This window comes from Tetrao urogallus, assembly GCF_951394365.1.
Source record: "Tetrao urogallus genome assembly, chromosome: 7".
Lineage (NCBI taxonomy): Eukaryota > Metazoa > Chordata > Aves > Galliformes > Phasianidae > Tetrao > Tetrao urogallus.
The window spans coordinates 42,156,404-42,181,623 of NC_136820.1; the positions used below are offsets into that span (position 1 = coordinate 42,156,404).

Genomic DNA, 25,220 nt, shown 5'->3' on the forward strand with positions numbered 1-25,220 from the left:
GCAAAAATTGGTATTTTAGCTGAGGGAAAATAGCAACCTATTGTAAGATGTCAAAATCTGCAAGAAAAATAAAAATCACTTGGAAATTAACCAGAGGGTTCTGACAGCTGGAGACGGAAAAATTGTTTAATGTTGTTTTGTTCAGTATCCGTGCTGTAATATATTGAACAGTATTTTTGTTTTCAGGGCTATTAATTCCTGTGTTGGAAGACAAGGTGATTTAATCAACTACATATCTTTTTTTTTTTTTTCCCAGAATGACAAAGTTCATTAATCTCATTCATCCTTTAACTTAGCACAGGAGGAATGGATTTTCTCAGGGGATTAGGTATGAACCGTAATAACTATTCACTGAGTGTCAGATCTCACAGATCGCAGAGAAGATGGGTAAAGCCAGATTTTTTTTTTTTCCAAACTATTTCTCACCTCCCTCCCATCAAGAATCTCAAAGCTCTAATTAATTTAAGCATGTGGTTCCCTACTGATATTTGAAATCAGTTTGAAACAGTAGCAATCAAATCTAACTACTGATCACACACTTATTGGTTTCAAGTTTTCAGTCCAAAAAGAAAGAATCCATTCACAATAACAACAAAAAGCCAACAACATTTACTAAGGTCTAATTTAATCTGGATATAACAACTTGAGTTTGGATTCCTTAGCCTCCCACCTTGAGACACCAGAGGGCTGCTCTTCATGCATTCTGAATACCCACACACTGCTACTTGCAGGTTGCTTCATTCCACCTTTTCCACCAGACTTACACCAAACACAGCTCAGCACCCCATTTAATGTAGGTACCACCACAAGTAATATTTAAAAACTCAGCTAGAATTTCAAACAAACTTGAACAAAATAAAATACATTTGGGTTCACTCCCAACTTACATTTACAAAAACTTCTGTAATTCCTAGCCAAAGCAGCAGAAAAAGCAATGGCTTCCCTCCCCCCCCCCCCCCCCCCCCCAAGTACCACACATACTGCAGTGGCTGATCTCATACCAAAAGTTCCTACAGCTTTAGCAATCAGCTCAAAACACACTGATCACACTCATAAACACAGATGCTTAGGTCATCAAGTTAATGTAAGTCACATTTACAATTGTCAGTTAATGTAAGTCACATCTCCTGCCATTCTCACAGGTAATTTTCTCTGACTGCATTCCCTCTCTTGGGTCCTGAACACTCCATTTTAGGCTCTTTTCTGGCTGCTCTTTCCAGCAGCATGTAGAAAAAATTATCACTCTGTTACAGCACAGGGAATAAAAGACCAGCTCAGAGCCTAGCAGCCACAACTAAAAGTCAACCATTTTTTTTCTTTTCCTTTAAAACACTGTCAGTCACACAGTTGTTGATCACTTTTTTTCCCCCCCTTCTGGCTTTGTATTGAACTCCTGTTTCTCACTGATGCTGAAAGGTCTTCAGAAAAACTTTTACTATTCTCCAAAGACACTTTCAAGTACTGTTTTAGAAACAAGGAGAGCTTTAAAACAGTTGAAATCAGCAGTACGTTAAAACATCATTCCTAAATAAACTGAATTGCTATGATGTTCACAAAACAAATCCTACTCTTCTGTCAAACAGCTGTCACTTTATCTAACTACAAAACACTGAAAGAACATTGATTTACTTTTTATCATTGGGGGATACTAAACAATTTTTCATTACTCTCTGGAAAAGTTAAGATGCCCTTAAGTCACAAAAAAGACTCAGGAGGGCTACTGTGGCCCAGCCAGCAATCTGTGCCATCAAAACATCAGAATCACAAAATCATAAGTCTTTGAGAAGTCCACTAAGTCATCTACTCCACCCATCAGCCCACTCCCGCCATGCCCACACCCCTAGGATCAGTGACTCCACACCCCAGGGCAGCCTGTTCCAATACCTCACCACTCTTTCAGAAAATAAATGTTTCCTAATATCCAACCTGAACCTCCCCTGGTGCTACTTGAGACCATTACCTCCTATCTTTTGTGGCAGAGAACACCAGTGCAGTGCCAAGCCTCCAATGACTCCATTTATGTCCATCTACAAATCTGTAAGGAATAAAATCCGTACACAGATGATGGGAAGACAGTTGGATGACAAAGGGTAAAACATCTATCTGTTGTATAATCAGCAAGTATACAGATGTGTAATTGACAGATACAGAGAGAAGTGAGGCTGGTCTTTAGAGAACGCATAACTAGAAAGATTATCACATTAGAAAAGGATAACCAGAAATGAATAGAAAAGCTTACCTGTATCTCAGGCTCACAAGGAAAAACTCCAAGGGGAACAATCTCTAGAGACAGATCCTTCCTCAGTGGCAGTCAGCCCTTAAATGGGATCTAGGAGAGGTGCAGCCAGGCTCCACCCCTGCTGGTCACACAGCTGAATTGCCTTCACCTGTGCTTCCACAGCTGACTCAGTGCTTGCTTCAGGTGATCAATCAGAGGTTCAGGCCCTGATTCAATAGTTCCCATACATCTATCATTATTTAAAATGCTATTCAATTAAATAATCTTACTGCTCTTACTTTTGATATTAATATCAATTAACATTTTTTCACATAAAGTTTGTGAATAATGGTTCTGTGTCAAGGTGGAGGCTGGTTACAAGTGTTCCTCAGGAGCTGGTCTTGGGACCAGAGCTCTTCAACATCTTCATCAGTGACAGAGATGATGGCATCGAGTGCATCCTCAGCAAGTCTGCAGATGACACCAAGCTGAGCGGTGCAGTCAATACATTGGAAGGAAGGAAAGCCACCCAGAGGGATCTGGATGGATGCCCCATCCCTAGAGAGCTTCAAGGCCAGGCTGGATGTGGCTCTAGGCAGCCTGGTCTGGTGCTTGGTGACCCTGCACAGAGCAGGGGAGTTGAAACTAGGTGATCACTGTGGTCCTTTTCAACCCAGGCCATTCCATGATTCTATGATTCTTTGATTCTATGATTTACTTACGTCCTCAAGAGGCAGAAAATAAATAATAAAATAATCTAAATTCCATCTTGTCTGGGCAGGGATATAGCACAAACCTCTCCACCTCTTTCCTTCCTCATTCTCCCCCAGCCCCATCAATACATCTTAGCATTGTGTCAAGACATCCAGGTTACTGAATCTTAAATAAACTGCCTGACAGATATTGTTCCCAGTGGATTTGGGGCCCATTAATAGGACAAATGATCTGCAATTGACCTGCTCAAAAGTCTTGATTGGAGATGGTGAAGGGGCAGTGAGGGGAAGAAAGAAAATATTTAAGGTAATTCTGAAGTGGTTTTTTTTTTTTTTTTTTTTTTTTTTGTAAAAAGGGTATATTTTTCTATGCAGGTAGAATGTCTTTAGCATAGCTGGTACTGACCTTTTGTCCATGCTCTGAACTCTTGGATAAAGTGACAAATAGTTTCGTGAGCCTGAAATGAAACAGGTCTACCATGCACAAATGCACATACACAACTTCTGTGATCCTGCAGGTGTACCTATGCTTATGTGCACATCATTGACGTTTCTAAACAAAAGAAACCAAACCTGTGTGATGCCAGTACCTGAATACATTGTGAAACTCAGATGTTACCTCTGTGTTTTATCTTCTCTATAGTTAATCTTTTACTCTCATGCATTATTTTAATCCTGTTACAACTTTTTACTCACATCACTTAATTGCTCATAAGCATGTAACTATTATGAGTATTTTCTCTTTGTGTGTTTTTTTTTTTTTTTTTAAATGCCTCAATTATTCTCTGGCAATGTTCTACTTTAATGGATTAATGTATTTACCTACCATTTTATCACTACCCTCTTTTTCAGTTCATGTAATTTGGCAACTTTTCTCCTCACATCTGTAAAAATTCTATCATTAAGTCATTTTTCAGCTTTTTAATTTGTTCCTGCTACTATTTCATTCTAAACAGTATTAAATTAACAAAATAAATCCTATACTCATCCTCTTGTCTCTTCCATGCCAAAATGTTCCTGCTTACCAGTGTCTTTTGTAGCAGAGCTGTTTGCTTTCAACTAAAATATTGAATGGCCCAGTGAAAGAGAGGCAGAGCAAGAGAGAGAATGACCTTATTGTCCAGTGGTTGGATCATGTCTTTGAATCAACCAGAGCAAAATGGGAGCCTTTAAAATCTCCTGCCAGGCAGGTGTCCTGGCTACCAGGCAGTCAGCCATACTGGGATCATCCTCAGAAAAAGGCACTTCTCAGTGGAAGTTGGGTTTAAGGCACATATGTTTCTCATGAAAAGCCTTAGTCAGACAGCACAGCAAAAGTGTTTCCTTGAAAACCTCCTGTTCAGCTGCGGTTACCATGGATAAGGAAGTAAATCTTTCATATGTATAAAATCATACAGATTGTCCAGCTCTCCTTTCACTTTGCATAGCACATTTTTAACACCTGTGCTGCTATCATAAAGACTCAGCTCCAGCTATTAAAGACATGCTAAACTTTAATGTTATTCACTATGCTGAAATTTTCTGATCTCTAATTGCTAATGTCATTCTTCCACAGTCTCACATTCACCTCCAGACACATCAGCAAGGGATAGCTGATTCTCTAACCCCTCAGCAACCATTCAGTACCTTTACTAGTTTAGAATTCCTTACCAAAAAGATTTGGAAATGTCCTTACAAAAATAGCTTACTGGTGCCTTCTTCTACGTCGGGTCCTGAAGTTTTTTTAGAGCTCCACAATATCCCTTGCTTCAAGAATGGAGCTGCATTTTTTCCAGCCTTTCTAGCAATTTTCTCAAGTGAAGCACACCCTTCAGGATTTCTTTTTCCACAGTTCAGAAAGCATGAAAACAGCAGAATAAAACCCACTTCATATGGCTGCCAGACCAAAGCATGGATGCTTATTTTATGACACAGACTGTTAAAAACTTTGGCACTAAGAAATGTCTTGAGAAAAAGATTGTGAACCAGCAAGTAACCTGCATGTGTCATAACACGTTACTTCCACTGTAGTTCTGTTATTCATCTGACTTACATGCAGACTCAAGTCTTACCGTTTTTACTCATGTCAGTTACTAAACTCATTCTGCCTAATCCTGCTGACTTCAATCTCTGCTCCTGAAACCTTAAGGAAGGTCTGTATAATCAGCAAGTATACAGATGTGTAATTGACAGATACAGAGAGAAGTGAGGCTGGTCTTTAGAGAACGTATAACTAGAAAGATAGAAAGGGTATTTGCATCCTGCCCCATAAAGCCATAAAACACAACCAGGCTGGGAGCTCTTCAGGCTCGTTGCTCCTGAGAACTGCTACCTGAGTTATTTCCAAATGCCCCATTCACCCACCAATTGACTGTTCACTCTTTCCTTGAAGCATTACTCTTCTCTTTTCCAACCTTGTTTACTCAAGGATTTCTTTCTGGCTTTGATGAGTGTCCTTTCTCTCTTGATTCTTCACACTGTTTCACATGGATTTGAACAAATGTTATCTTTTTGCTAATCCCCTGCTCAAAGCGATGATGAGAATTTTGATTTCCTTTTAAAATCCTCAAAGTATCTGATCATAAATTTACAGGAGCTATGCAAATCGCTTGTTGCAGAGCTGCAGCGTCTTCCAATAACACCACTGCTGTTTTGTGTTTTGAGGAACAACTTGTTCTCTCAGCGTGTCTGCCATTTGCTCCTTTCTTACCTTCAGTTGTTTTGCAGTTCTCTGCTAATTCAGATGACCTTTCTCCTTGTTTCTACTACTAGCTTTTAAAGCCAGATGGTTTGCAAGACCCATGAGAATATACTAATTTATGTTTCTGCATTTCCATGTCTCATCTTGCTCCCCACCTCCACTCCTCCCCTTTTCCTTTTTTTTTCCCCTCTTTCTATACTTTCAGTGCTCAGATTTCTTTCAGAATTGTTGGAATTGATTTTCTGAGTTAATGAACACTTGGCTGAAAAGGACCTGCTGTGTTCAAGAAACCACTCCTCTCCAAGATGAAAGCAACCATCTAAAAGACCTCCATCACAGAAATGCTTTGAAATCCTTTTGCAAATCTTGTGCCAGCAAACAGCAACCAGTGACCATATATTTCTTTGACATTTTTGTTTCTGAATCAAATGTTGTTTACATACATGTAAACTGCCGTTTACAGCCGGTTTGCCAGCCTTAACCACCCAGGAAGAGAGGCAACTTTGCACTAGGCTTAGAAACCAGGACTCTTCTCCATCTCATGCTCATGAGTGAGTTTTTCCCAGGGCAAAACTGAGAATTACAGAAGTCTGCAACTGTCCATCAGAGCACCAGGGGACATAAGCATCCTGTACGGCCCCCGCAGACCTCCCCACAGCCCCCTGCCTGAAGCCAAGGGCAAAGCTCCCACTTGGCCACCAGACCTGGCCTGACCACCTCACAGCATGTCCCAGAGGTCCCAGTGCAGTGATTGGATGCCTGAGCCAAGCCCAGAAGCCACTTTCGTTGCTTTTGTGGCTGCAGGAAGCCCTCCAGCCATCCTGTAGTGTTTCAGGGTTACTTTGTTTTGTGGGGTTTCATTATTTAATTTTCTGACCTATGGCAAAGTCACTTCATGTATTACAAATTTAACTCTTCAAATATTTTGAATGTGAGTCTGCCATGACTATGACTGAAGTCAAGGAGGAGGAAGTTTTTCAGGGAGTATAATTAGAGCCACTTACCTCAAAGATGAACATCAGGAGAATCTGAATTCCAGCTGCAATAGAAGAATTTGAATCGGAGTTATGCAGCCTGGAGAAGAGAAGGCTCTGGAGAGACCTGAAAGCAGCCTTCCAGTATCTAAAGAAGGGCTATTAGAAATAAGGGGACAGACTTTTTAACAGTCTGTTGTGATAGGACAAGGAGAAATGTTTTCAAACTAAAAGAGGGGAGATTCAGTTTGGATATAAGGAAGAAGTTATTTACTAATAAGGGCAGTGAAACACTGGCACAGGTTGCCAAGAGAGATGGTGGATGCTCCATCCCTGGAGACCTTCAAGGTCAGGGTGGACAGGGCTCTGAGCACCTGATGGAACTGTAGATGTCCCTAAGACAGGGAAATTGGCTAGCTGACCTGTAAGGGTCCCTTCTAACTCAAACAATTCTATGACTCTATGAATTAAGTATATAGAGAGGGTGACTGAAAGGCCTGGGACCTTGCCATCATTCACAGCATCATGAAGATGGTTGTCCTGGTCAGACATACAGCTTCTCCTCCCAGATGGCACAACCCCTGTGCTATTTCAGCTTGGTGACTGCAACTGCTACATTAAAGCCTTGATATATGAGAATCCACAAGAGAAGAGGCAGCCAGTGGGTTTGTGTTGAGCCTTATTTACCAGGTGTATAATCAAGATGTTATAATCACAATATAATTGTATAATCAATAGATATCAAGATGTTATAATCACAATACAATCAAGAGAATTAGGCAAAGTAAACAACGATCACAAAAGAGAATAAGTGGAAGAGCTTACCCTTCGGCTGAGCTCACCAGAAGACACCAAGAGAGGTGATCTCCAGAAGAGATCCTTCCCCTCTGGTAGCCAGCTCTTAAATAGGTCCAAGAACCAGGCTCCACCCCTTCCGGCAGCACAGGTGAATTGCCTTCACCTGTGCTCCTCTGGCTGACTCATGGCTCGCCTCAGGTGATCAATCAGAGGTTCAGTGACTCAGCAGTTCCCATACACCTGGCCTTCAGGCTGCTGGGTCCCGCTCCTGCAGAGTGAGGTGGGAACAGGAGGTAGAGGATGCGCAGGTCTCTCAGGTGGCCATGGGTGTGACCAGCTGAAGGTTAATAAAATGCTTCATCACAATGATTATTTTTCCATGGAAAAAAATGAAGCTAAATAAATGACTACCTGAAGGAACGGTATGGAGCTGTCAGGGGAGGGGTAGCTGGGGGTGAGGGAAAGGCTGTGCCCCAGAGCAGTGGGCATGGAATGGGCTGCCCAAGGCAGCGGGCACAGCCCCAAAGCTGGAGCTCACAGAGCATTGGGGCACCGCTCTGACACAGGGACACAGGACTGGGTTTGGGTGCTGCTGTGTGGAGCCGGGGTTGGACTTGATGATCCCTGTGGGTCCCTTCCGATTCGGGCTATTCCCTGATTCAGTTTCACTACAGAGGAGGCCGCAGGGAGAATCCACCCCTCCAACGCATTTATAAGGACAAAACTTTGACACGGGCTACACTGTCTTCCCTGAAGGTGTTTGAAGCAAACGCATTTAATAACTCCCTCCCCGTTCTCAGCCATCTTAAGAGGCTCCGAGCGGGCAAAACCTCCCGCCGCCCCGTTCCCCTTCAGGACAGCCCCCGAGCCCGGCCCGCACCGCGGCGCCCCCGGGTGGGGAGCGCAGAGGCGGGAGTCGAGCGGGAAGCGCTGCCTCCGCCGGGCGGAGCGGGTCGGGCCGGGGCGGGGCCGGCTCGGGGGCGGGCGGGCGGCGCCGGTCGCTGTCCTGGGTGTTGAATCCTCTGCGGCTGCCGCTCACCGGAGCCGGGGAGGCAAAGGGAGAGCGGGAGGCATGGAGTGAGGGCCGGCGGCGGCGGGCGGGGAGCGGAACGTCCGCCTGCGATGGGCCAGGCATGATGGGGGCGCTCAGCTCCGTCCTCGCGCTGCTGCTGCTGCCGCCGCTGCTGCAGGTCCTCGCCGCCGCCCCGCGCGGACAGCCGCTCTCGTCCGACGGAGCCGCCTCCGAGGCGCGGATCGGTGAGTGGGGCGTGGGGCGGGCGGGGAGCGGGGCCGCGCCGTCCCCTGGTTTCCCGCGCCGCTGCCCGGCGGTATCATCCCGCCCTGGAGGCGGCCCGGCAGGCCCCCGGCGGCCGCGCCCGCACGGTGCTCCGCCGCTCGCTGGGGTGCCGCGTCCTGCCTGCCGCCCCTCCCGCCCGGCCCCGGCCCCGGCCCTCGCGCCGCTCCCGCCAGAGCCGCCCCGCAGCCGGCCCCGAGCCGCAACGCGGTGGGAGCTGCACCGAGGCGCTGCGAGGAGCCGGGCTGACCGAGGTATCTCGCCCCGACAACTCGCCCTGAGGCTTCTGAAGTCGAGGAGCCGCAGTGGGCGCAGGGTCACCGCGAAACGCTTCCACTCTCGTCCCAGATTAGTGGTTTCAGCCCTCGTATTTGGAAACCACAGGAGATTCCCTAGGCCACAGCCCACAGGTGCAGCCCAGCACCTGCAGCTCGTTCCCCGGAGATGGGGACCACCTGGCTGAGGCTGGGGGAGGTGCCCGAAAATCCCCATCAGCAGCTTTCTCTTGTGGAGACCATCACAGTTTGAGCCCTTCCTCTTTTAGAGGATACCTTCTGGGATAAACACCCCGTGAGAACCTCCCCACGGACGCACGGGGGCCCTAAAACAAGCTCAGTGCCATTAGGGTCAGCGTTGTTCTCCTGTGCAGCCCTCTCAGTGCACAGAGCTACCCCAGCTGCACTCCAGAGCTGTCTCCAATGGCACGCAGGCAGCTCTCACTTCACTTTGCAGTATCTTTCAGAAACTCACCTTACACCAAGAAGGTTGTAACTTGTTTTTGTCCCAGTTAAACAGCTACCTAGAGCCGTTGTGAAGATCATAGAGTGAAAGCTATGCTGTCTCTAAGAAATCCTTTTTTTTTTTTTTTCTTTAAGACAAAAAATAAAATGACTTTCAGTAACAATGGAAGCCACTTAAAAAGTGTCCTTGCATATGCTCTGCTTATTAGGGAGAAATTAAAATCGGTTGACCTTTTTTATTTTAATGAGTCTTTGGTCAAGTGGCAGTGATAATGTGCAGTTGCTGGATCTCATGAGGTAGTGATGCAAGATTTAGAGGAGACACATTTTGGGACGGATCTATCCCTCCCTTCTCTCTCCTGGTTGCTATAGATATAGACTATTTCTCCCAATCTTCCAGGGTAAAAGCTTGCATAGATACTGAAAGTAAAAGCTGCAATTTGTGTGTTTGCTAAGAATGCCATGGGTTATGCACTATGCTTTCAGACAAGCTAGAGTTTGATTCTCTCTCCTTAAACATAAACTGCAAATCGATCTGGGTCATGAAATATTTTTCAATGTGTTGTAGCTACAAAACAATGTTTGTGTGTTTGTCACTTCCCTGAGCTTCTGCCTCAGGGCTGTCCTTATGTGGCAGGGAATGGGGCAGAGCAGGCTTCATGTGTATGGGGAGCTGGTGGTCCAGGAGGTTCTGAGACACTGCAGTAACACTGAAACAAATGGAATCATTCTGCTTCTGCTGTCAGAGAAATAACTGACACCCCAGAGATCTGTTTTGAAAGAAGGAGAGGGGTTTATTGTGCTTGACAAGATGCAGAAGAACATCTGTGTTGTTGAAACTGAAACTGGTTTAGCTGCTCCTTCTTTCGTAATTCCTTGATTTTTTAAATATTTTTTTTTACTGACAAGTATGACAAACCTTGAGATCGAAATATCTATTACAATAGATTTCATGCAGTTTTAGACTACGATTTGTTAGGCAGAAATAGAAGATGGAAATGCAAAACTACAAGGTGTCTGAGTCTGAGGATTATTTGTGCTTATAGGTGGAAGATACCCATTTGGCTTCTTCTTGTGCACAGCCCCATTTTCTTTAACTGAAGATTAAACACAGATGCATTATACTGCCTCTATAATACGTGCTGGGAAATGCCTTAAAAGCCATGCAATTATATAAATGGTTTTTTATTAATTTGTTTCTATTAAGTGTTTCAGAAGGTTATTCTAAAAGCTGTTTCAGAGGTAGAACATTATGATGTTTTTAGGATGTTTTCATCCAATTTCATTCTTTTTGCCTTTTTTCTCCTCAACTTTTGTCTCTGCTTCCCATGCCATTAGGCATCCTGAAATGGTGACCTGTTTTGTCATATACTTAACAAACTTCTTTAAGAAATTGGAAATTTTAAAGTTACAGTTCAATAAAATAATGGATCTTTGGATTTGTTCTTCTGTCTGTGTAGTTTATGGGGCTTTGTAGGATATTTCTGTGGGAAGGTGTTTTTATAAGATGGCATTATCAATGAGCACATACTGTCTTCTGCTTCTAAGAAAAAAGCAGTCTGAGTACATTAGTGTTCATAGAATCACCAAGGTTGGAAAAGACCTCCAAGATCATCCAATTCATTGATCTTTGATGAAATAGTGGGGCTGGGCATTTAATGTTGTCAATCAATCTTGATTTATTTATAGGACACAGTCTACTTGAGAATATGGAATTTTTAAAAGTGTTTTACAAAGTAATCACCAGTAAACAATACATCCTGATATACAGGATAGAGGAGTTGGACTCAATGATCCTTGTGGGTCCTTTCCAGCTCAGGGTATCCTGTGATTCTGTGTTTGCTGAATTCAACAAATTTTGGTTATTCTGCTCTTGTAATGGTGGTGGTTCAGATTTTTTTTCCAATAAGTAATTTTCTTATTAGCAAACAATCATGCCGAGGAAGCAGTTAAACTTGAAATGTCTTCCGAAAGACATTAAGCACTTACTTCAGTAAAAATCCTGTCTCCACCAATTAAAAAATTTCCTGCAGATGTTCAGCCTTCTAAATAGATGCTTCCATTTTATTTCAGTATTTGGTTTTCTTATTAGATATGTTGTGTGAGATAGAGAACAAAATTGAGCATTGCTTATCACGTTATTTTATTAGTCCTAAAATAACAATATTTTAGAGCAGAAGTTGTTCTGATATGGCATTGGTGAAGAGAATCAGAGTGAGCATGCTGCACTGCCTTCACATTGACCTCTAATGTGTAAAACGATGCTTATCACCTTCAGTGTCTACAGTAGAACTTGGCAGTTTAAATTGATGCTTTGTGCTGCTCATAATCTTGTGGGTTTTTTTTTCCTTTTAGTCTGCATTTTCTTCTTATAACATGCAGTGGAAATTTCTGGAAGCAGTTCCATGCGCTAAGAAGTTCCTTCAGAGTTGTACTATAATCATCAAATGCAAAATTTCTGCAAGTTGAAATTTTATAATAACCCACAACCTGCTTGTGGGTTTAATTTTTAATTGACTAAAAGTTGGCCAAATATCAGCTTATAAACATGCGAATTCTTCTGAACACATAGCTGTGTGTGTTTTACATTTCATTGGTGTTTAAATGGGACTGACTGCACTCGAGGACTTTTAAGTAGCATTGCATGTACACTGCAGGACTTTCACAAAGTATAGTGCATGTGTTTGACAGCTGAAAAAAACTAATTTTGGCATGGGTTAAGGATTTCATGGGATTAAAGCGGAACAGAAGCGCGAGATTAGAGGAGCACGGATTTCATTTACCGTAGGAGGAAACAATTTCTTCAGTGTGAATTCTTAAATTAGAAGAGAATGAAATGAGTAGCAGGGCAGATGAAAAGAATACAAAACCTTTGGCTTTTCAGCCAGTGCTTCAAATACAATGCAAAGGATGTTATGAAAGAGACCTTTAGGAACAGCACAAAAGTGCATTTCAGTTTTGTTCCTGTAGGGTGGATGTTACCATAACAAAATTTATGTGGCTACTGCTCTCAGCCATTGCTATCAGCTGCCTTGGAGAGCCATGACTGAGCCTGGGCTGAAATGCTGCTTCCTGCAGTAACTCTGAGCTGAGCTGAAGCTCGCTGAAGTCAATGTCAACCTTCCCATTGACTTCAGCAGCATTCAGATCAGAATTCTGGTTGATGCTTGCAGCAGACTGGCTGAGAAAGCAGAGGAATTGCAGTGTTGCCATCTGTTCAGTAGATAACAGTTGTCTGACTTTCCAGTTACGTTCATTTGGAACTCCTCTTAGGCACTGAGATATTTTGATATCACATTGATTTAATATAATTATTAGAGATTCTCTGTGATTTATGATATAATGGTAGCAAACTCATCAACACAATCATGCAAATAAGACAGTGCTGTGTACTCGTAATGGGAAGAATGCAATGTAGGAAGACATATGCTTCCTTTTGTCAAAGGTATTAGCTTGTTTTCTAGAACATCATTCTTGAAATGTTTCTAAGTAAGCAGTTATGTCAGAAAGCAATAATTATGTATCACTTGATATCAAGGCATGTGTGTCTGTTAGTTCCATGGAAGTAAATGTCACAACATGCACTCATGGTTTTGGCATCCTGTCATGGCTGTTCTACACAATCCTCCTCAATTTGAAATAGATTATCTATATCTTCTTTTATTATCTCCTAACTTGGCTTTGTTGACAGATTCAAATGCACGAGAAGTGAATTATTTTTTTGTTGGTACGAGGAAATCGTTGTGGGGTATTCTGAAGATTGTTCATAGAGTGGGATTCTCAGGGAGAACCTTTATTAAGTTAACTGACTGAGAGAAAACCAAAATCAAAAAACCTTTGGACAAGGGTTTTTGTTTTACACCTGAGCATACCCCAACATTTTCTGTATTGTATGGTGAAATAAAAGAGAATATTTCTGTTTATTTATTTTTGTATGAAGAAATTGAGGCTAGTCCCAAAGACTTCATCATATTCCACCAACATCATCATGTCATCAGCCAGATGGAAGGGAAGCAGAGGTCCCGTCACTGGTCAGAATTACATTGGCTAGAAAGAGAGCTTAGGAATAGAAGATCACATTTAGGTGATTACCATTGGATGTATATATCCACATCCATATGAATTCCTTCCTGTAGAAGCCCAGAAGCAGGAAATATTCCAGCTTTCTCAAAGCAATAGGTATTTTGGGCTCATTCCACTTATAGTATAGCCTAAAATTTAGATAAATCTCTGAAGTTATTCTTACAAGATCAGTATATATATAAGTAATGTAAAATGATTGCAAGAGGAGGTCATGAGTGGATGTTAGTCTGTTGTGTATAATCTATAAATATCTGATGATTGGGTGAGGTTACTCATTCTCGTAGAAGACAGTCAAATGCAGCAGCAAAACAGAGTTGCTCAATGGACATGATGGGGGCGTGAGAAAATGAGGCAAGGTGACAGGAAGAAAAAAGTAGAAATATCAATTCATTCATTTAGTTCAATGAATAGCCACAGAGCAGTCAGGGAATGTGTGCAGACTATGAGAAAGTGATTTGGGGATAGAACAAAAGGACATATGTCTCCAAATTTGAAGGCTGGGATTCATCTAAGTAAGTGTAATTATTTGAGCTAATCACTCTGGGCACCTTTTAACCTAGTTTTAAATTTCAATTCGTCCTACCCGAATGTACAGACCTATCATAGATTGGGTAAAGATCTCCCAGAATGCAGCTATTTCCTGCCACGTAGTATTCTGCTGTGTAAATTTGCCAGGCTAGGGTGACCACCTGGCTGTAAACATCTGTATGGTCACCATTGTGTCGTAGCAATTCAAATATCAGATGCTCAGGTTAAACCTGAGGAAACGTAAGTGCATTTGGAGGATGATTTACCTGTTTGTCTTGCTACATGAAGGAGAAATAATGAAGTAGGTTGAGCTAAAGGTGGTCTGGTGTTCACCTACTATCTTACTTCAGAATCACAGGCATGGCTTTGAAACATCTTCCCAGCCTGCTGCTTAGGAAGGTCCTGTGATAGGCAGGCAGGTTAGGGGCTGAAACAATTGACGTAGCTGAAGGATATCAATAGTCCTAGAAAATAAATTTACTCGAAGCAGTCACCTTTGGTAACTGCAGAAAGACAGGGGCAGACTGGGGTGAGCAAGTGAAGGGAAAAAAAGCAGGTAAATAAGCAGGTAAGGTGCTGGATAAATGGTAGGGGGAGTCTGGTGTTGGGATTGCTGAAGGAAGGGACCCTGAGAGAGTTCCTTGCTTTGGACAGCCAGGAGAAAGTATGCAGGGCATGGAGGTTAATGTGTCTGTGGGATTAGTGTTTTCTTGTGCGAGTTTCAGGGGTTTTACTTTGAGGGAGGTGAGATGGCTCTATTTTTATCTCAATTTCATGGTGTCAATACACCACAGCCTCCCCAGTGACCCATTCAGAACAGCTGTGCTCATCAAAAACTTTGGGAACTTTTCTCTAAAAAGATTAGTGAGGCTTAGCGTTACAGAGTATTTCTTTTGACAAGGAATTTTTAAGTAAAGTAGCTTAGGAAAGAACTACATCCTCGTGTTTATTCTGTAGTTTCTTTCAGTGAAACATACTTGACAAATGCTACACAGCTTGCTGATGTACAGTCTCTCTTATTGCATGCGTATTATACTTCAAACTAATAGCTTGATAAGAAAAGCTATCTTAATGTGTAAAAATCAGTAACTAGAAGTTATATGGAAATATATATGGAAGTACAGCTGGTTGTAGTGGGTGTAAGGTCTTTTCTTTCAAACCTGTCTTAACAGCATGCAATGATGGTTACATAAGCTTGAAATCATAGCCAACGAGCACAAGGTAAAACAAAAAGATGTAAGGCCTCCTAAAATGTGATGTACTTCTAGATGCCCTCATAGAAAACAGTGCAAGTGAGGCTGAAAACACATTACATAATGAACATGCAAACTTCAACAAAATGCAGAAACATTCAGATTCATGCAAAAAAGCATTTTAACCCTCCTCCCCATTCATCTTTGATCTCTCATGCTTTAACCCCAATAAAATCTAAAAATTAACTTCCAAAAATCAATCTTGGATGCTGAAAAACTGATAGATGCTTTGGATTTTTGGCACACAAAAGTATTCGGCTCTCACTATTCTGTAGCAGATAATTATCTGTCTGTCTCTTGCTGTCCTACAAGGACTAAAGTTGTTCCTCCTTATTAATATTCTGCTCTGCAGCAGAAGGGCTATATTTTCCATAAAACTTTCTTAGCTGCTTAATGCAATTCAGTTAAACTCCGTGCAGTTGGTTCTGCCAATTTGTTACTTTACTTGGAAGGTAAAGGTCTCATCCTTAGGGCCAGTGAAGAATTCTGTTTTAAGAAGCCGTGTTTTTTCAGCTATTTTTCATCTATTTTCCAGCTGCAGCTTTGCAGAACAGAATATTTGGCAGTAAATCAGTTTATGGTATTCCTGTCAGGAATTGCTTGATCTTGCTTTTGTACAGGGCTTTGCTTCTGCTGGAACAGAAAAGGATACAGATCCCAGTCTTGCTCACAAGTGGTATCAGTGCTGATACTAGAACTGGTATCCCTGAAACAACCACAGGGAGTTGGCCTGGAGGTTGAATCACTTTATGCTGATACTGCCACTGACTTCTCCACAGCATGACATTTGGACTTGTATCCTCACAAAAGACAGTCTCTTATTAACCTCTGACAGCAAGTATTTCTAAGTTAGACTTAAGGTTCTATTTACTCTACAGATCTGAATTAAAGATGTGGCATCAAATATTATAAACATTAATCAAAGGAGATAAAACAGAGATAAAACACCATCAAAGAATGTGGATGTTAATTCTATTTTTAAAGAATATATGCCTTATGGTGTATTTCTCTTCCAGAATGATTTGTTATAATTTTAATTTAGATTTTGGAATATTTTATATACTTCCAGCTTTATTTGATATCTGGTATGAGAGATGTTAGGCTACCAAACTTCAAATATCTATTACTCCTTTTCTAGATTTTAGCACAGCTCCCAATCTGGAGTTATGTGATACCTTCCTTACACTGGGAAATTATCATACCCGGCTTTGTTACTTGTCCTCATGTCCTCTTAGCTAAGGAATGTTTCTTATTTCTGTGATATCTCTGTATGGAATGCAGCATCTCCTTCTCCATCTTGTTGGAGAAGACTGCAGTCACCAGTGAGTATCCTGCTTCTTACTGTGTCCTGAAAAAGGACATAAAGGAGGAAAGAGGGGAAGATGGGAATTATGGATCTCACACATTTATGGAAATAGCCAAATATTAATAACGACAAGATACCAAAGCAAACATCAAGCATTTATGTATTTGAACACATCTTGGAATTAGTGACACAGCTGACAGAGATAAATCCCCAAAATTCTTTAGTACAAAACTGTCCTTTTAGGTTTTTGATTTGGTGTGATGTATTTAAAGGAAATGCCTGGTTTGATTTCTTTTTTTTACCATGAATATGTTGGGTCAGATTCTGAAATTTTGTCTTTCTGTATCGACTGAAATTGCAAAGATTTTAACATTCTCTTGCTAGCACTACCTATCTGGAGGTTTATTTTGGTTAACTAGGTCAGCCCATAGTTACCATTTACCAACATGCTTATATGCAGGGAACGATTTCCAAGGAAAAATTACAGCAGTGAAGGTTGTTTCTTCAAAATAAATGCAACAATAATAAGAACAAGTTTTGAAGAGAAAACAGAGATAAGTGATCTGTGCTACCTGCTATTTTCCATCTTCAGAGCGATGGAAAAATAAACAAAAAAGGTCTTCTTAGGAAGCACTCACACTCATAGGCAGGATAAAATGTTTAATGCTGTAATCATTTCAAAAGCAGAATTGGAAGGCTGTTTTAGTACTGAGCATGTTTGGTTTTATGCTACCCAGCAAGACAAAGATCGGCACTCGAGGACTTTTTTTTTTTTCCCTGTCCATTTGCTTTTGTTTCTCTGAGTAACACCTGCTTTAAAGGGTTGATAATCTGAAAGTAAATAACTGAGAAGGGAGGAGGAAATGGGCACAGCACACGGGCTTGAGAATAAACAGCTGTTGAATGGCTGACATTTTAGAAAGCAAAGCGCACAGCTTTAACAAAGGATATGATCCCGCTTGAATGAAAGATCTGATCACACTTGGTTGTTAATTTTTCCTAATTAAATAATTACTTAAGACAAATTTAGAACAGCGTTATCTTCTGGTTGTGGGACTACTTTTGTAGTGCAGCAGAGATGGAGAAGCCCTGAAATGGCTGGCTGTCCAGAGGCAGGCTGGCTGTGCAGGTTGTTTCAGGAGCACAGTTGTGCTGCCTTCTCTGAACTTGCAGTTTAGGGAAGTTTATGTCGCGCAGTCCTAGTTGTAAATACAGGCAGAGAAACTAAATTACTGTTAATGTAATCATACGTGTAAACAGGGAGTAGACCTCACCTAAGCCTCTTAGGTGTGGAGCTGCCAGAATCTGAATCTGGTGTATGTATGTTTGGCTACCTGATACTCCTTTAACAGGGTGGCCTTCTTTTCATTATCTTTCTTTTTAGCTATCCTATATTAGAGCCATACCAGCTTGCCTTCAGATGAAAGTTCATCACTACACAAGAGGATTCTGCTTCCAACAGAGTATAACCTTCACCCCTCCACAAAGAGCTTCACCTGCTCCTCTGAAGCTGTTTTGTGTCTGGTATAAAAGAGGACAGAGGTCAGTTTTAGCTTCAGTGCCTTCTGATCTTGCTGGTTTTAGTCCAGAGTTCCTGGATTTAAGGTCATTTAATGTATAGGATGTTTGAATAGAGCTTGCCTACAGCTGATCTTATAGAACATGATTAGCTGTATTTAAGACAGAAGATTAGCAAACACATTTTTGAACTTTTTCTTTCTGATCAATTTTCCATTGTCTCTTTAACAGTTTGGATTTACTTAGGAGCTCCCATGTTTTCTTGTGACTTGACAAAGATACTCCACTTAACTCTGATCAATTGAGAGATTTCTTCTTGCCAAAGGATGGGGTGTTGGTGGTGTGTTGGTGGTGTATCATCTGGCCTCTCTGAGCCTGCAGAATGGGGATTGTGGGTTATTTTATTAAGGATTGTCACCCTCTGGAAAACACAAAGTCTGTAGTTTGCCAGTCACGCCTAAGTCACTCCTTAACATTAAACAGTGTTTGTGTGTAAATTGATACAAAGCACGTTCTGCCTGATGCAGAGCTTGGGAAAAGAACTATTACAGAAAGAGGTGCAGAAAAATGCCATGTAACATTTCTATACCTGTAATTCTACTTTAACTTCAGTCAGATCAACATAATTATCAAATGCTTCATGCAGTCTTTTTTTTTTTTTTCGGTCACCTTCCATCCTGCAAAACCAGCCCTGACTTGAGGTGAAGAATCTCCCTATTGTGGTTTTTGTGGAGTGAAGGCTCATTCAAAACTGGGATTTTTCCACCTTCCAGTCCCTCCAGCTCCTAGCAGCTGTGCTAACAGAGCTCTGTTTGACCAGCTTCACCATTGCCACATAACCTTTGGAAAGTCCTTCCTAGTTTGTAAAAATAAACCATGTACATATTTAGCAAATAGGAATCTTCCTGAGTACACATTAAATACGTAACTTTCTTTTAATATTCAGAAATTAATTATGCAAATGTGTATCAGTGAAAACAATGAACATTCACAGGGACCAGTAATAAAGAGCAAGAGAGTGTTAGGAATGAACAGCCTTTAAATGTGGCAAGCTATAAGTTAGCATAGAGTAATAATCTCTGTCCTGCTGGAGTCTGCACACATCTTTTTCCCACTCCTCAAAAATAAACAATCACTAAACTGGCAGCTGTATTGCAAAGAGGTTAATTTCATTATGTACTTTCCAACACTTGTTCATTCCACCATATTTTACGTGATATTTATTCATAACCTATTTTTAGTCCCATTTCATTTGTGAATAATGCATCAGGTGTTATGATGATAGTTTTTTTTTCACATCATAAGTCACTAGAGAACTCTTTCTGAAATAGTTTGTTACCTAAAAACTGTGATTAAGTCTCTCTGATTGCCTGTGCAAATTCCTAAGCATATGCTTAACTATAGGTAAGTGCTGCTGTCACTTAGGAAATGGGACTGCTCACCCCTCTTGCTTTCACCATAGATCAGAGCAGTTTCCACTGTACCTTGAATTATTACAGAATTATGTCTTTTTTTCCTTTGGTAATTGAGAACTTTAATAACATCAACGTTTAACACACTAGTAGAATTTGCCATAAAAAACTTCATAATTCTGCCACCTGTGTACCTTTTTTTAGGGTTACTTAAAGAATTGGTGGTATTTTCAAATGAGGTAATTAGAGCAGGGTTTTAAAACTGAAGATAAGAATTCTTCAGATTACTTTGAATCTGCTATTTGGAATGCCTTCCACAGTAACAATACTTCTTAAATTGACATAGCACACCACTTCACCATGAGTTAGAAGCTTTGATTTTCATTCTCCTCTGATGAGTAGGTACCTGGTGACATCTGGGGAGGGCTGTAAAAACCTTCATTTGAGAAGATGCAAATGAACTGAGCATTTCTCTGAAAGAGGATTGCTGCCAAAAGCTTACTGACTGATGCTTTACCACTGCATGAAAAATGGAATGGGTCGTTTCTCCTTTTCCAAAGGTGATCCCCAGAATGCACACTGCCAGCTCTGCTTCCAAATAATGACTTTGACTGTGGACCTTAAAGATTAGTGAGAGGACACCAGGTGTCATGTAGTTACAGAGCAAATAAATATAAAATCCTATGATAATCTCCAGATGAATGAATTTTGTATTCGCTCTGCAGTTTCTCAGTTCATATATTATCTATGTGTAGTTATTCTCCATATGCGAGAAGTTGGAAATAGCTTTTTGTTCTGCACCTCTTCTCAGGAGGTGCAAAGTTAAATCTGCAAGTATATCTTTGCAAATGTAAGCATTTTTTTATGAAGATGATGTGCTGCTATACAATTAAAAATTATTAGGAGTTTTACTTTTGAGGCAGTTGACAATTCTATCCACTGAAGAGAGATCACTTTGTGGATATGGGGAAGAAAAGTAGGACAGACCACAGCAAGTGAGAATTCATTATGGAAATAGCTAAAAACTTCAGTCACCTTTTCCACTGCATTCTTACCTGTGCTGAATATAAACTTGATTGAGGAGTTTCCCTGTGCTTATTAGCTGGCGATTGGATGTAAAGTGTTTGTTAGGAGGATGATCCTCTAACAACAGCAAAGTGATACTGTTTAGATCGGATAAAAAGCGCCAGTGTCCTTATCGACTGAATCTTTTCCAGATTTCACAGTAAGAATTTTGTCAATGTTGAATATGGTATTTGTGGAATGAATTATCAAAAAATAGTGAAGTGGTGCAAAGAGTATAAGGACCATTTCAGATAACTCGTTTTTAAAAATCACATCTACAATAAAATTTCAACATTCAATTATCTGAGGCTTCAGGATGCTCTTAGAGTAAACGTTTCTGTGCCTGCACTGAAGGACACATCTCTGTTGGTGGATCAGCTCTGCAGGCTGGATGAGGCCTGGTGGCTCTGAGACTGTCGGACAGTGGTGGCTGCAGGGGGGCATACTGGTGTAAGCATCAGGGTGTATTGCCCCATTCTTACCTCTCTCCTTTTGTGATCTCCTAATGATCATTATCAGAGACCAGTCTGGCTTTCATCTGACATGCACTTTGTACAATTTGCTCCTGAGAAACTTCAGACTGCACTGAACTCAGTAAGCATGAGTATCGCCCTGCATCATGCCTGTGTTCCCATATGGACCGATGGGCTTGAGGGACTCAGTCCTGGGGATATTTTAACTTGGGTCATAACAGTCCTGAAGCAGACAAACATTCTAGATGCAGGTATACACAGACTCTTGTCAAAGCAAAAGCATTTGGTCACGGAAACTACGAATCAAAAATGATGTTGATATTTGCTCATTTGATCTTGAAACTCTGATGATGTTTTATAAGAAATAGAAGCAAATTGATTTTTTATTAGGAACTTTTAATACAGTGCTAAGTATTTCTTGTCAGTGTGGGCAGAAAATGCACTGCATTAAAGTGTTCCTGCTGCTTTCCCACAGCTGTGGAAAGTATATTCATTGGCAGGGGAAAAATCCCACAGCCTTGTATTATGCTTTGGATTCCAGTACATGTGAGGAAGAGTGAATGGAAAGGTACAGCATTAAGACAGAAGACACATCTCACATATTGAGCTGGAGCTTCTTACTCACCTGAGCAATGCCACCACTCCAGCTTCTTAAGTGATGCTGAAGGCAGAAGTTTAAGACTTGCAGTTCTGTATGTTGACGTGTAAAAGCATTGAAATGACTTTATGGAGGCTTTTGAATGTAAGTAGATGTAAGTAGAATTTGTGTACACACTTCAGCTGGTTTATTTGCTCTTAGCATTAGAAAGGAATAGGACAAGGATTGGTGTTATTTCTTCTTTTAAAGACTGTTTTTTTTCAATATTCAGTTACCCTTCTGTCTCATTTTGGAGCAATATTCCACTTCTTTTCTATAAAAATGTCTGCGATTGGTAGAATTGTGGTTTCTGCTTCCTGCAGAGAGGTTTTTTAAAAACTTTCAATTAGCTTAGCTTTTTTCTTAAATGAGGGTGAAAAATGAACCGTAGTGCATGTCATCTGCGTATGAGGAAAGAGGAAATCAAGGTGCATTTAAAAAGCAAACAGCACTACAGCGCCCTCAGGAAATAGGTTATTGAATAAAGTGGAACCAGAGCGCAGCACGTGTTTGTTTTACTGATTTGTCACGGTCTTCCACTAGATGGGTGGATGAAGCATCCTTGACCAAACCCATCTTTTCATTACTTTGGATTATCTTCACAAATGAATAAAGTCTAAAAAAAAAAAAAAGGAAGGTAGCAAACAAAAGATGATAATGTTAACAAGAAAGGCAACGCAGCTTCTGGATGAGCCATTAGTGCTTAGTAACCTGAAAAGCACTCAGTAGGTGTAACTTCTGAAGTCTTCTTTAAAGGATGAAAGTGGGAGATTTTTGACTAAAATACAGCATCTTGGTTCTTTGCTTTTAGAGCAAAGAGCATACAATTTAAAACTGAATGGTTCCTTGAATTTTCTAGCTGCCAGAACCAGATTGTTTTGCTAAAAATACCCTTCTAAATATATATATTTATTGCTTTCTTTGAAATGAAGATAACACAAGGGAATAGATGCATTTAACTCTTCTCCAGAAATTACGACAGTGACAGAAAGTGGCTGTTTTTCTCATTGTTGGCTGTTGTATATGGATTATTTGAGCAATGACTCTGAGATTTTTCATGAAGAGCAAGAGATTTCCAATTGCCCCAGCAGCATAGCTGTTACATAATGTACAGCTGCTATTTTTGAGCCTTTAGATGTGTGATCATTGGATTACAACTCTAAGTGCAGTGCAGATACTGAAGCTATGTTTCATAGGAACCAGCAGAATGAGGGCAAGATGCTGGCACAGCTGCCCAGAGAGGTTGTGGGTGTTCCATCCCTGGAGGTGTTCAAGGCCAGGTTGGATGGGGCTCAGGGCAGGCTGGTTTAATGCCAGATCTGGAGGTTGGTGGCCCTGCCTGTGGCAAGGGGGTTGGAACTTGGTGATCCTTGGGGTCCCTTCCAACTCAGGCAGTTCTTTGATTCTGTGAAGGGAGTAAATGATGTTTTGGGATGGTTTTGCCTCTCTCTTTTTGCTTTCATTCCTTAATTGCAAATGGGAGTGTTGCTTGGAGAGCTTTATATTTTATCTGTTCAACATTTGCAGTTTTTTTTTTCTTATGGGAGTTTCTGCTATGTCAACACATGAGTTTGCTTGATATCAGGACAAAAATGTAAAACAAAGATATTTTAATAGAATAAGGCATTAAAATATTTCTCTTGGAGAAGGCAAGGTTTCATTTTAAAAGTACATTTTAAAAGTACATTTTCTAGGGTACCACGGAACCCTGAGTCAGATTGAACTGCCAAGTTTGTCAGCCTGAGGGCAGAGAGAGAAAGTTTTGCTGCTCCTGATGCTAGAAGCTGTATCTTCAAATCCTTGTGTGGCTGTGATGGGCAGGATGGCAATGTCAGAGCTCATGCTGTGTGTCTGCGTGACCCAGGCTTGTCATAGGGCTGGGCATCCATCCTCAGCTCATCCATGCTGCTCTGTCACATCTTGGGAGGAGATGTGAAATACTTGGAATGCAAGTCTCATCACTCATATTTGCCTGTATATAAGTGTGTAGATATCTGTCTTCTAAGGGGAATCTCAGCAAAAAGGGGCTCTGCTCTCCTTTTTTAATTTCTTTACTGGACTGGAAATCACACTTACTGGCAAACACAGAGAAATAACAACATATAACAAGATGTTTTTCAGCTTTTTAGTGCTGTCTCAGACGTTAGATTATATTAGATTAAATATTTAAGCTTTTGCATATTCGTTGTAGGCATCCTTTTGGAAAGAAATATTCCAGTCTCGTTTTATGCAGAAAACTCCTGCAGGGTAGTTAGTTATGGGATGTGGAATTCATCTTACCTATCTTCAGATGTCTGCAATTCAGGCAGTCACTCTGTGGCCCATTTTAATGATTGAAGAGAATGAGGCACGTAAAGGACATAATTGATCTGACTTATTTTACGTGTCTGTTTGGGGACGAGGTGAATGGCACTCCAGGAACGTTTGGATAAAACCTCACTAGCATTCCATCAACTGCAAAAGAGGCATGGTGTAGCAGAGGCTGTGTTAAAGGTGAAGAATTATAAATGCCCATCCAAACTTTCTCATATATCTCCATGATGCTTTTTAACTTTTTTTTTTTTTTTTTTTTTTTTTTTTTTTTACCTTTTTAAACATTTTATCTTCCAAAATGATATGGTTTGCATATCCCCTCTATGAGTATTTTCAAATGCTGAAATCTATCACTCTTAGCAGTTGCACCTAAAAGCCATGCCATGTGCCTTGGGAGGATCTTTTTACACGGGCACGTAGCGACAGGATGAGGGGAAATGGGTTTAAACTGGAAGAGGGAAGATTTAAGAGTAGATGTTAGGAAGAAATTCTTTCCTGTGAGGCTGGTGAGACACTGGAACAGGTTGCCCAGAGAGGTTGTGGATGTCCCTTCCCTGGAAGCATTCAAAACCAGGCTGGATGGGGCTGTGAGCAGCCTGGTTTAGAGGGAGCGTTGCTGCCTACAGCAGGGGGTCGGAACTAGATGATCTTAAAGGTACATTCCAATCCAAACCATTGTGTGATTCTATGATAATAAGAGGTGAATATATTCTCTTGCACACTTCTAACAATGTACAGAACCACGGTAACAGGAACTCTGTAGATTGTGGCATGCTCTTCCCTCTCGTGAAGTACGATCTGGCTTTACAGTAGTGGAGTTCATTTTAGTCTGGGGTTTAATGATATTTTTGAAAAATCAATTCTGTGAGGGGTCTGTTTGTTTTGTTTATATAGATATTTTTTGAAATAAGCAATTAAGATATTGGAGCTTCCAAGGTAAATCTTAAGTATTTATTATTTCTAAATTGAAAAAAATGCCACTAAATTCCAGTTTGTTTCCAATCAAAAAAAAAATGTGTTGGCTGTGAAAAATAGTCGTGAAAATATGTGAGCACAGACACGCTTCACTGGAAACACATTCCTTCCTTGTTCTACTTTGCAACATACTTCATGATTTTGATTGTGTTTGCTTTATAATGCTTTGCTCGCATTCAGTATATTCTTGTTTTTTTCAGGCTTTTAACTTGTCTTGGTGCTCTGAAATTTGCAAAGAAA

General features: G+C 41.0%; 1 protein-coding gene across 1 annotated transcript in view; it reads left to right on the forward strand.

Moving 5' to 3' along the window:
- Positions 1-8,516: 8,516 nt before the first annotated feature.
- The window catches only part of PTPRN2 (protein tyrosine phosphatase receptor type N2), a gene marked incomplete at both ends in the record, with an annotated part of 620,206 nt that continues 603,502 nt past the window's right edge, over positions 8,517-25,220 (forward strand). The window contains one exon of the mRNA XM_079538424.1: positions 8,517-8,640. Coding sequence (XP_079394550.1) covers positions 8,517-8,640 — 124 coding nt within the window. The remainder of the gene's footprint in view (positions 8,641-25,220) is intronic.